We start from the raw sequence: 12,361 nt of genomic DNA on the forward strand, positions 1-12,361 counted from the left end.
ACACTTTAAATGGGAAAATAAAAGTGAAAACAGAATAGTAGTTGTTGAAGTCCGTCTGGGCAGAAGTGTGTTTGACGTCGGTGTTGGATGTTTTCATTTAACTTTCAATGAGTCTTTGCATTATGTAACTGCAGCTGGAGCAGATAATCTTATCTACTGCCACTGATATTGGCTGGAGTTTTGCATTTTTGTTGGTGCATGAAACACTAAATAGGAAGATATCAGAGGAACTAATGACATTAGGCAGTGGTGTGGTGGCAGGAGGCCAGATCAGACCAACATTACTGTAAGACTGTGGGACAGGATACAACTGCACTCCAACTACCAGTATGCATCTCCCTGGTTACTCAACCAAACACTCGACTTATCTGGTTTCCTGGTTTCCACGACTTCCTGCGATAAATATAGGTGTTGTTTCATATGTCACTTCTTTGGCCATATTTAATTATTTAATGTTTGTTTTTTCATCTTCCTTCTTGTCCTGCCTGATCAAAATTCACTCCTCTTCACACCATCAAACCGCCCTGATCTTTGAACCCAATAATTTCCTCATGGCGGGCTCTCTGGGCGTCCTGCTTCTTTCTACCCCTTTCTCTCTCTCTCTTCTTCACGTGTGTGCTCCCTTCTGGTTGGAGATTGCAGAGTGTACTGTAGCCCCAGTTGCAATGGAGGAAAGTGACCATGAGGTTCACTCTTCATCAGACGAGCAGGACCCCCCCTGCCCCGCCCCCCCTAATTACGGCTCGGATGATGATGCCGAACAGGTACCGGTGACACCCCCAAAAGTCCTGAACTCCCTCTTAAACTCCCCTTCTAGTCAGCTGATTCGGCCACAATCAACAAACAACTTTAACTGTTAAGCTTCAACTTTCTCTTTCTACACACAAAAAAACAAGAAATGGAGGACTTTTTCTTTTTTCATTTCTTTTCCTGCCACAGCAACTCACTCTACTTTTACTCCTCAGCTAATGTATAGTGCATAAACATATCACGAGTGCAGAGTCACAATGGACCTTCAGCTGCATTTAAACGGGCTCGTTGCTTTCTTAGTGCCGCTGCATTATTTATCTTTGTTCGTGACTTGCAGAGAGTCCAGAGCGAGCACAGCAGCCTGAACTATGAGCTGCATATCCTCTTTCAGAGAAGAGCTACTCTAGTTCTTTCTTATTGTAGCTTTGTGGAAAGCTCAGCAATTAGAACCACTGGAAATCCATAAATGAAGAAAAAAGATTATTTATCCAAATGTTTTAAATTGTCCTTCAAGAAGGTTTTTAATAACACAACCATGAAGAAACAGATTAGTTCTGCAAAACACACAAAGTGACAGGAGATTTATAGCCGTGATGGTGGAAAAACTGATGGCAGTTAACTCTCCGCTTCAAGGAATGTACAATTAAACTTAGACCCAAGTAGTACTGCAGCTCATTTAATGTTAGATTCATGGTCACAAAATAACAAATCCACTAAGATAGATGACTGGTATTATTGTCCAACTGCAACATGACCCTTCCTCATGTCAGTGGTTAGTGAAAGCTCCAGTTTAATGGCTCATGACTTTGTACTGTAACCTGTTATAGTGTGTTATTTGACTGTCTTTAGTTTAAAAACACACTATGATCAAAAAGTCCACCTGTTCAGAGTAGTACGAGCTGAGATCATATTTTAAGTTTATGTCAGGAAAACAAAGATTTACAACCTCTTACAGCTTTCTCCATGTTTGACTTTTAGATTTCCTCTTTAAAATGAATCCTGCCCATCAAAAATCAATATTCAATACTAAACTGTGACTCTGCCTCAGTAAGACAGTCACATGTCTTCGTTACAGTCTGCATCTCCTCTGTACAGTTTACAGCCAAAAGCTGCGACTGTTTCTAAACCTGTCTGCTCTCTGCATCCTTTCGCTTTTACTCTTTACCTTTCCTCAACCTATCTTCTCCTCCACCTTTTGTTTTTTTTTGCCACTTGTTCCTCTGCATCGCCTCATCCACACCCCTTCAACCTTGGCGTCTCTCTAGCATACGAGCCAATCTGATGACTCAGAGGTGGAGAACATTTTGCACGACCCTCACCACCACGGAGGGCAAGACCACCAACCCCACCACCATCATCATCATCATGGCCACGAGCCTCATGATGCAGACAGGGAAGCTGAGGGCGAAGACCGCCCCCACACCCCGTCTTATTTGCGCCCCCCTGTGGCGGGTATGGCGCAGTCGGATTCGTGTTCAGACCCCAGTTTGCCGCAGAGCAGAAGTGTGGAGTTTGACTTGCCGTACCCCGTCAGTCCCGACCCCAGGCCCAAAAGCCCCTGGGGTCGATTTGACCCTTACAACAATAATGAGGTAACACAGAGAGGCTCAGCCAGGAAATCCAGAGGCGACGAACCAGATCTTTGTGGTTTAGTTCTGCTTTTCATGCCCATGTTGTTTGTGTGCACTTCCTCAGACTGTCTGATACAAGATTGTGTACAAGCCTAATTGTTGTGATGTGATTTAAAAAAAAAAGGATGACTGATGTTCATCTGGTGGAAAAGGTTTTTATTGATGGCAGTGTTTCATTTTGCTTGTGTTGTGTTGTTGACTTCAGGTGCCAAATGTTGGGTTAAAAATAAACAGGACAACCAAATCTTGTGGTTAATTACAAAACTGAACAATTATTTTTTTACAAAGCTCTGTGTATACCTGAAATATTCTTTTTTTCTTAACTCATTTTTAGGACCAGGACAAGGAGTATGTAGGTTTTGCAACGCTGCCAAACCAAGTGCACCGCAAGTCAGTCAAGAAGGGATTTGACTTCACCCTCATGGTGGCAGGTAAATCCCCGTCTGCACATTAGCAGACATTTGATCTTAAGCCCATTTTTGCCTGAAGAGACCGCTAATCACAAAGTTTAAGCTCGCTCTTTTTCTCTTTGTTGTTCTTTGTTTGAAGGGGAGTCCGGTCTGGGAAAGTCCACCCTGGTCAACAGTCTGTTTCTCACAGATCTTTACAAAGATAGGAAGCTGCTCAATGCTGAAGGTGAGGAAGCCACATCTTTTGATATCTATATATTTTTATCATAATATAACAAAGCTGATATTTAAATTGATATTTAAATTGTCCCATCTTCAGAGCGAATCACACAAACAGTAGAAATCACGAAACACACAGTGGATATAGAAGAAAAAGGCGTCAAACTGAAGCTAACCATTGTGGACACCCCTGGGTTCGGAGATGCTGTAAACAACACTGAATGGTAAAAATCCTTCATGAATAAAAGTCAAATAGATCAAACTGTGACTCCTCTCAGGGCACAGCTGGATAACCTCATTTTAAAAGTAATGTGCAGCAGCTCAGCGTTGCCTTAGAGACTGAATGTCCCTGTGTGTTTGTGCTCTAGCTGGAAGTCAGTGGCTGACTACATCGACCAGCAGTTCGAGCAGTACTTCAGGGACGAGAGCGGCCTCAACCGCAAGAACATCCAGGACAACCGTGTGCACTGCTGCCTCTATTTCATCTCACCCTTCGGTCACGGGTATGACAAAGCTGCACCTCTCATATACAGACTATTAACCTCCTCTCTCTCTACTTCTACTCTGCTCCTAATAATAAACCTCTTACTGCAGTGTGAATGACTGTGCTTGTGTTTGCATCAAAACAGAGAGCGAGCATGAAAGCCAGTTTCAATTTCACTCATGTATCAGATCAGCTAACTCATTCACAGCTTTTGCCTTGCGCACAAAGCCGGCTGAGTAATGAAGATTTACTGTGAATATCTAGCACACCGGTATTTTCTTAAGGTGGATTCAGCTCCATGAATTGTTAATGCAGCAGGGTCTCTCAGAGTTAAAGCAGTTCTCAGCTGCCTTCAGGTGAATTTACATCCAGCGCAGTGCTTTCGCTCCAATCAATTGTTTCTGCTGAGTGCTGATGTGGTACTATCCAGTTCATTTGTGCACATGCACTGATCCACATCAGTGTGCTTATTACAGAAGAAATCTGCCATAAACCTGGAAGTTAATGCTTCAGTGCATCTCACAGTCACAGTGATGGAGAAACTGCTCCCTCTGCTGATGAGTCACAGTCATTACATAGTAGAGTAAACCTCTGCCACCACTGATCAAACATCCAGCTGACTCTCACAGCCACACATCATCTTACAGCTTAAATGTATGTATGTATGTGAAATCAGTGTATTTATGCTGCCAGTATACATTTTCTTATCAGGTCTGTGTCTTTGTTGATTCAGCTGCTTCACAATTAGACTAAAGAAGGGCAGGAAAAAATATATGTCTGTCTGATGCAGCTATCACCTCCTACTGTGTCTCACTGTACTGTACATGTATGTATGTGTTGTCTTTTTTTCTAGCCTTCGGCCTCTGGATGTGGAATTTATGAAAGCCCTGCATGAGAAAGTCAACATCGTCCCCATCTTGGCCAAAGCAGACACGCTCACCCCGAGTGAGGTCAAGAAAAAGAAAATCAAGGCAAGTCTTATTCTGGTTGATGAATTGATTTAAACATAAATTACACTGCATAGTAAAGAAATTCCCTTTTATTAGTTTCTTGGCGCAGTGATACACAGTCTCCACTTGTGTCACATGTTTTGACTCTGCACTCTCTCCTCTGTGTGGTTCCCTGCAGATCAGAGAGGAGATTGATCAGTACGGTATCAAGATATACCAATTCCCCGACTGCGACTCTGATGAGGACGAAGAGTTTAAACAGCAGGACCACGAGCTGAAGGTGAGAGCAGAAGTTGACCGATGTCTTTTCCTCCTTTCTTCCTGTTGTCTTTTCTACAGTTTGGGCTCTCAAGCTTTTGAATCAGCTCTGCACTTTGTTTGTGTGTCTGCATCCAAATGTTTTCAGTGCAATGAAAATCAATGCATCAACATCAAGACTTCAAGAGTTGTTAATAGATGATTGGAAATAGAAACGACATTGAAACAACAGACACTTCCTGATAATTACATAAAGTTTCATTTTTAATTCATTCATAGCAGGATGCTGATATGGGTCACATGAAACACATCACTACTCTTCCTTGTAGAGTAGATGCCATCAGTACTGTAATGATGCTGATGAATGAATATATAAGTCATATGACCTTGACTGTGTACTACGGACTACACAGTCTTAATGAGTCAGTCTGTCTCTGCTGTCCTCACACTGTCACTCACTTATAAAAGCATCACATTAAAAATTTAAAGAGTTAGAGTTAGAAAATGAATCAAGTTATAATTTATGTTTAAAAATATGTGTTGAAGCTTTATATGTGAGGGAGCAGACATGAGGACTGTTACAAAGGCACGTAAAATATAAACACATCTGCACTGCACCATTCTGTGCTGCATCCAACCATCCAAACCCACAGACTCATCCACACCCTCTACTCTCCACAGCTTAATGAAACAATGCAATGATTTGTTAATTTTATGACCCTTTCTGTCCCCCCCCCCCCCATAAGGAAAGCATTCCTTTTGCAGTAATTGGAAGCAACACAGTGGTGGAGGCCAAAGGCAAGAGGGTGCGAGGCCGTCTGTACCCCTGGGGCATCGTAGAAGGTAAGTCCCCTCTTCAAGTCTGTCCCGAGTTTAAGTTTTTAGAGTCTGGACGAAGCTGTGTGTATTTTATATTTAGGTACATAAAGTTAAATTGTGTGATGACGCTTGGCTTGACCCATGTATTTTTTCCTGCAGGCAGTAGTGATTCAATGTTAGTAGATTGTTCAATTTGATCTTGACGCTGTGATTCACAGTGGAGAACTCGGCACACTGTGATTTCGTGAAGCTGAGGAACATGCTCGTTCGCACGCACATGCAAGACCTGAAGGACGTGACCCGGGAGACCCACTACGAGAACTACAGAGCCCAGTGCATCCAGAGCATGACCCGCATGGTTGTGAAGGAACGCAACCGCAAGTACGACACACACACAAAGATCAACAGCACTTATTTTTGCAAAATATTAGACATTCAGGTATTAAGATAAAACGTATATACCATATAAATTTATATCCTTGGAATTGAAATGTTATTTAATGTTTTAGGTTTAGGTTAGAAGTTTTCCTACATTTATCCTCACAGGCACAAACATTTTAGCTACATTAGTGTCACAACTCTGTGGATGTCGATTATTGGTCCAGACTGAAATAACTCTTTGATTGATTGCCATTAAACTTTCTACAATCATTCATCTGCTTAGGTGGTTGCTATGGGCTCTAATGTATAACCTCAACACGCTCAACAAGGTTACACTGCAGTGTGATTTTTTTGCTACTTGAACGTTATGGAAAGTTAGTCTTTTTTTTCACTTATTTTTTATTGATTTTAAGATTTATACACAGAAACAAGGTATAAACTTTTTCTTCACAATCATCTAGACACCAAAAAAAACAAAAAAACCCATATCAATAACCAAAAGTAAATTAAAAGGAAAAATAAATAAATAAATAAAATAAAATAAATACAAATAATAATAATAAAAAAATAAGTAAATAAAAAAAAAAAAAAAAGAATGAATAAAAAAAGAAAAGACAACAAAAAACTAACACAAAAATACCCACACAATGTCAATAAGTAAGTGGCAGGTTAGTCTTGATTCACGTAGCCAAGTTTAAGGCATTCAAACACTTCACCTCATCATTTGAACCTCACCCTTTGTGTCAGAAAATAGTAACATCTGCATACTGAGTGTAAATATAACAAATACTGGCAGCTTGGCTTGACAAAAAAAAAAAAAAAAAAAAAAGAAAAGTGAAATGTTGATTTGTCAATGAAAGACTGAGTTGCTTCCAAAATAAAACCAACTGGACATATTAAATACTGAATGTGTGACTGTAACCTGTCTGTCTGTCTGCAGTAAACTAACCAGAGAGAGCGGCACAGACTTCCCCATCCCCATGGTGCCCGACATGACGGACAGCGACACAGAAAAACTCATCCGAGAGAAAGACGAGGAGGTACGGCACGCCGACCACGAAACGGAGTCACATCAACACCACGAGCCCGAACACAATTCTGATCACCACGAGCACTCAGACCCTCAGCCCGACCCAGAGACACACTCAGACCTGAAGGCCGATGAAGCCCTCTGAGTCTGTTTAGCTCCACAGATTTTTGTTTATCTAGAAGCTTTTCTTTGAAGCACGTTCAAGGTCGTGTTTTCTGGGGTTGACAATGAGTAGCCTCAAAAAACACAAGTTATTACACACTCACACACATCCCCCCTACTCCCCTGTCCTCAAGTCTTCTGACGCTTTGAACTGTGGGTAAAAAAAAAGAGCTTTCTGCTTCAAATCATGCAGTTTAGGCTTGATTTGGAAACACTGTATATGCGGCCTGTACTCACGGCGGCGCCTCGTGTTAAAGCTCCAGACAGATGGGAGTTTCAGAGAGTTTACCAACTCCCCCTCCTCAGGTTAGCCAGGGTAGAAAAACCAAAGGACCTCATCACACATGAAATCCATCAGGTTTGTTCGGCTACTTAAAGGGAAATGCAGATTTTACCTCAGACTAATACATTTTATACTTTCACTTTTGAAGGAGTCAACACTGCTTTAAACCTTGTTCCATATTTATTGCAATACTGCCGATGTAGTTTGACCACTAAGACGAGACACTGAGGACCAAAGTGTGGGACATTCAAGGGCTAAAATAAAAATGACTATGAAATGTTATACAGATAGTTTTTAGCTTGGGCAGTGGCAGTGGTCTGAAGATATAATTATTAGAGGAATTATTCATAGAAGCCTAACAAACCCTCCCTGCAGTTTCCTGTTATTTGAATATGTATATATACTATATTATAATATATACTATATTAGAATAATGCCCATGCAAAGATTTTATTTTAGAGTCCCACTTAAAGGATACGTTCACAAGTCTACCCTAAAACAATACTCACATGTTACTGGTCACTGTAACTGTCATCCTGGTTTTACTGGCTGTAAATTAATCTGCTGTAAACTTCAAGGTGAAATCAAGGTCAAAGGTCACTGAAAATACAAAGGAGCAAAACTGTTCCTTCAGTGTTATAATGCACACAGTATCAACAGCAGAAAGTAAAAGGTAATTAAGTGCTAGTGGTATTGAGTTAAGTGAAGTGGATGAAAAATCACACATAAGGATTCATTAACTCTAAAAAAAAGTAAGTTAGCCTTGTTTTCATACATAAATTCTCTATTTTTAATATTTATCTGAAGCTGAAGATAAAATGAGGCTTCAGCAGTCAGAGGGAAACAAACCAAGTAGATATCTTCCAAATTTATTCTGTCCATGGAAATACAAAGAGGCAATTTCATCCTAAGAAGACTGTAGCTTTGAAGCTTCAACTTTTTTTTGTTGTTGCACAGAACGAGGGATGTGGATTTTATCCTCACTTACATTGAAATCACTTTAGCAAGTAATTTCTTTGCAGCCTGTGTGGACAGCAGGAAAAATTGCAACAGCTGATTTCACTTTTAATGTACATATAAGCATGTGAGTGTTGTATTAATATAGACTTGAACTTATCCTTTAAATTAAGGAGTTTCATTAAGAAGAAATATTTAATTATGTACGCTTTAAGTGTTTTTTATAACCAGATACAACTGATGGTTCATCTGTGTTCATGATTTACTATCAGGACCTTCCCTTTTCCCCTTTAATCCCCAGAAATATATTTAAAATAAATAAATCAAATAAAAATACTTTCTTTTCACTCAGTTGCTCTTTTTTTTATTTTCTGTGTAAACGACATTAAAATTTGGTCAAACTTGACAATATCACTGTCAGAACTGTGTCAGAAATGTGATCATCTCTACTACACGAAGCAAAATCACATCACAGTGCAGACAGCAGCAAAATAAATGTTTCCTCTCTAAAGTTAATCATGTCATGAGTATATGTTAGTATCTTGAAATGCTGCTTTTTTAAAATATTAAATATTCTGTAGTGAAGAGGAAAGGCAGGTGGAGGAGCCCTGCCTGCTCTGAGCGCCGGTCACGTGATCTAATCTATAAAGCACACACTGATCTGCTGAGTGGTATTGACGTGTCGTCCGAGCAGTCACGTGTGAATCATTTGCTGCGAGGCCCGTTGACGTCGTCAGACTTTGGCGCTGCCATCGATGTTAATCATTGGATGTGTAAAGTCGTGCATGAGTCACAGCATCGAGCTAACATTTGTCTCATCTCACCCCCACACAGTTACGACGGATGCAGGAGATGCTGCAGAGGATCCAGGATCAGATGCACACTCAGAAAGAAGCCTATTAACACAGGAAGGACACACGTCACACTGTGTACAGGTCTCTCTCTCTCTCTCTCTCTCTCTCTCTCTCTCTCTCTCTCTTTCCCTCTCTTTCCCTCTCTCTCTCTCTCTCTCCCTCTCTCTCTCTCTCTCTCTCTCTCTCTCTCTCTCTCTCTCTCTCTCTCTCTCTCTCTCTCTCTCTCTCTCTCTCTCTCTCTCTCTCTCTCTCTCTCTCTCTCTCTCACTTCCTGGGATGAAAGGAAAAAAACAACAAAAAACCCCAACAGGGAAACTTTTATTCCTCTCTTGAACATTGACATCCCTTCATGTCCAAACAGCCACTGCTCAACCTCATCATCAGCACGTCACACAGGGACCAGGGACCCAACGAGGAGGCGGATCACCACGGCAACACACTCAACCCTCCACTCTGTTCTGTCAAAAGTATATATAGTTTTTTTTTTTTTAAAAAAAGCTGATTTCCTGTTAGTTTTGAATGAATCGGCCTCTAATTTGAGGGTTTCTTTAGACAACTCTTTTTTTTTCACATATCTGAATTTTATTTAGTCACATGATCACAGGATTGTTGTTTATTTTTTAAGGTCTGATACTGTATGATGTTTACATCTTAGTACTTGTGACCTGCTCAGATTTTTTCAAGCACACTTTTCTGGTGCAAGTGTTTATTTTTTATTTCTCTATAGGTCAACATGCATATATATATATATATACTGTAATAATTTAATTTTCTATATTATTACACTCAAACTTTTTTTCTACAGATTTATCCTTTAATGTGTTCCTGGTTTTATTTAACTGTGCTCTACATACAGTACACTGCTTGAGATCAAGTATGAATGACTATGTTTTTCTCAGTTTTCTTTCAGTTGATTTGTTTTAATCTTTTACGTGAGGATTGTTTAGGTTTAAATTTTACAGTTGTATGTGTCTGCATGTTTATCATAACCGCCACCTTGTTGTAAACCCTCCGATGCCTCACAGCATGGATGTTAGTGGCGCTGCTTGACGCCGGCCAGTCTGAACTCACAGAAGAGACCACCGCTTATCGTGATTTAATACCACCTAATTCTTATTTTCATGACAGAAAAAGTCTATTATTATTATTTAGAGAATACCCCAAAGTGAAGTTGTTTTATAGTCTGAGTGAGCTCATCTCATGACTGAACCATTAACACAGGTCACATGTAAGAGCTGATGACGTCGTTAGACATGATTACGACTTTTATTAAGACCCTGATTCAGCATGAGGTCAGCGTCCAGGTGAAGGGTCACATCACAGGCCGTGCTTTGTTCTTCATTTTGCATGTGTTGTGATGGTTCCTCAGATTGCAGATCATTTTATTGATCGTAAAGTTATTTATAGGCAATGAAAACATGTAGCTACTTAACTGTTGGGGAAACTATATATGGAGAAAAGGTGGATTTATTTTATTTTATTTTTACGTTGGTTGGTCATAATTTTGTCCTCAATTCAAGGGAAGTCGTGTGTTGGATGTGTGCTAATTTTAACATTTTGTTTTCTTATAACCAAAGCCAATAATGACAAACATAATTTGTCTTAAATGTTGGATTTTCCTTGTGGATGATGGAGAGGAATAAATGATCTAAGCCAAGAGTAATGATCAATATTATTGGATAAACTTTCTCTAGCTAATAGTTTCTGTTTCTGCCACGTTTGTGTGATCTTTTGTTATAATTACATTCCTCAAGTGTCCCAGAGTCAGGTATTATGTTTGTTTCTTAATTTGTTTGTTTTATATTAAATCTGTCTTTTGTTTATTCTACTTTTTGGAGTATATTTATGTAATAAATTTATAAATGAAATGTGGACAGAGGGGACAATATGTACAAATTCTAATATTGTAATAAAAATATAAATATAATTTCATCACGTCTCCATCAGACTTTGGGTTTTGCTTCATGTTGTGAACAGAATGGTATGACTTGATTTTTAATAAAAGAATTGAACTTGTAACAATCTCAATCAATTCATCCTAAACTAGATGTAAACTGTATTATAGGTAGGGCTAGTTATCGATACCAGTACTAATCTAAGTGCCCTTAAAGTGATACTGGTACCAACTGAGTACTTTATTCGATACCCATCATGTGGATAGAAGCATTAAATTGCATAAAATGATTTGATTTTTACTAGGACTGTCAAAGTTAACGTGAGAGAGGTTTATAAATGATTCCTCTGAAAGCTAATTTGTCTGATGGAAAAGTAGACATGACATAAAAGCAGAAGAGACACACACAAGTAGTATTTATACAAAATCAAAAGAGAAGATAAATAAAATGTTTCAACCTGCTAAATGAGTGAGATATGGGTTAAAATGAAGTTTAGACAAACAGATGTGTAAAGTACTGAAATGTGACAATGTTTGAAGTTACCTAAACCTTATTATAATATCACACAGTTCACCACTTTGAACATAACGTTAGGTAGACAAAGTCAGATTGCCCCTATGACAAGATTAACCTCACAAGTGCATCACCAGCTAATTAAAGTGGTGGATCATCATTTTCCAACCTCACACAGAACAGATGCTTTTTTTGATGAAGCGTTATCACCATGAATTCAAAACACTTCTGTAACATTTTGACTTTGGTGCTGGTTTAACAACTGAGCATTAGCTGGCTAGTAAGCTCATGAATAAAACTTCTGGGGCGGTCTGTGAGTCCAATCCATCACAGAGTAATATGAATTAGCATGCAAAACACCACAAACAGACCTAGAGGTCAAGTTCATGGACTCCTATTAGCCGAGGTGACAGTTATTGGCTAAGTTAGCCACCTGTGACGGACCACCTGTCACTCAAAGCAGACAAGTCCTTAATTAGCTATTTAGAATTTTAATCAAATTGAAACTAATGAGTTATAGCGTCTGGGCTCAGTCTTAGAGATTGGGTCAGGAGCTCAGACATCGGGGGAGGCTAGGAGTAGAGACGGTGCTCCTTTGCATTGAAAAGAGCCAGCTGAGGTGGTTTGGGTGCCTGGTGAGGATGCCTCCTGGTGAGGATGCCTCCTGGTGAGGATGCCTCCTGGACGTCTCCCTGTAGAGGTGTTCTGGGCACATCCGACTGGGATGAGACCCCGGGGCAGACGCTGGAGGGATTACATATCGCT

The 12,361-nt window shown here is 39.8% G+C and overlaps 1 protein-coding gene across 1 annotated transcript; it reads left to right on the forward strand.

Annotated features, from left to right (window-relative positions):
- The first annotated feature begins 551 nt into the window (after positions 1–551).
- Positions 552–9,237, forward strand: septin4b (septin 4b). Its single transcript, XM_053320254.1, has 12 exons — positions 552–764; positions 2,016–2,342; positions 2,716–2,812; positions 2,931–3,017; positions 3,111–3,234; positions 3,379–3,513; positions 4,348–4,465; positions 4,623–4,724; positions 5,449–5,545; positions 5,740–5,902; positions 6,843–6,942; positions 9,169–9,237. The coding sequence occupies exons 1-12, from the start codon at positions 552–554 to the stop codon at positions 9,235–9,237; spliced, it is 1,632 nt and encodes a 543-aa protein (XP_053176229.1).
- The last annotated feature ends 3,124 nt before the right edge of the window (positions 9,238–12,361 follow it).

Source organism: Scomber japonicus, chromosome 6, assembly GCF_027409825.1.
Source record: "Scomber japonicus isolate fScoJap1 chromosome 6, fScoJap1.pri, whole genome shotgun sequence".
Classification (NCBI taxonomy): domain Eukaryota; kingdom Metazoa; phylum Chordata; class Actinopteri; order Scombriformes; family Scombridae; genus Scomber; species Scomber japonicus.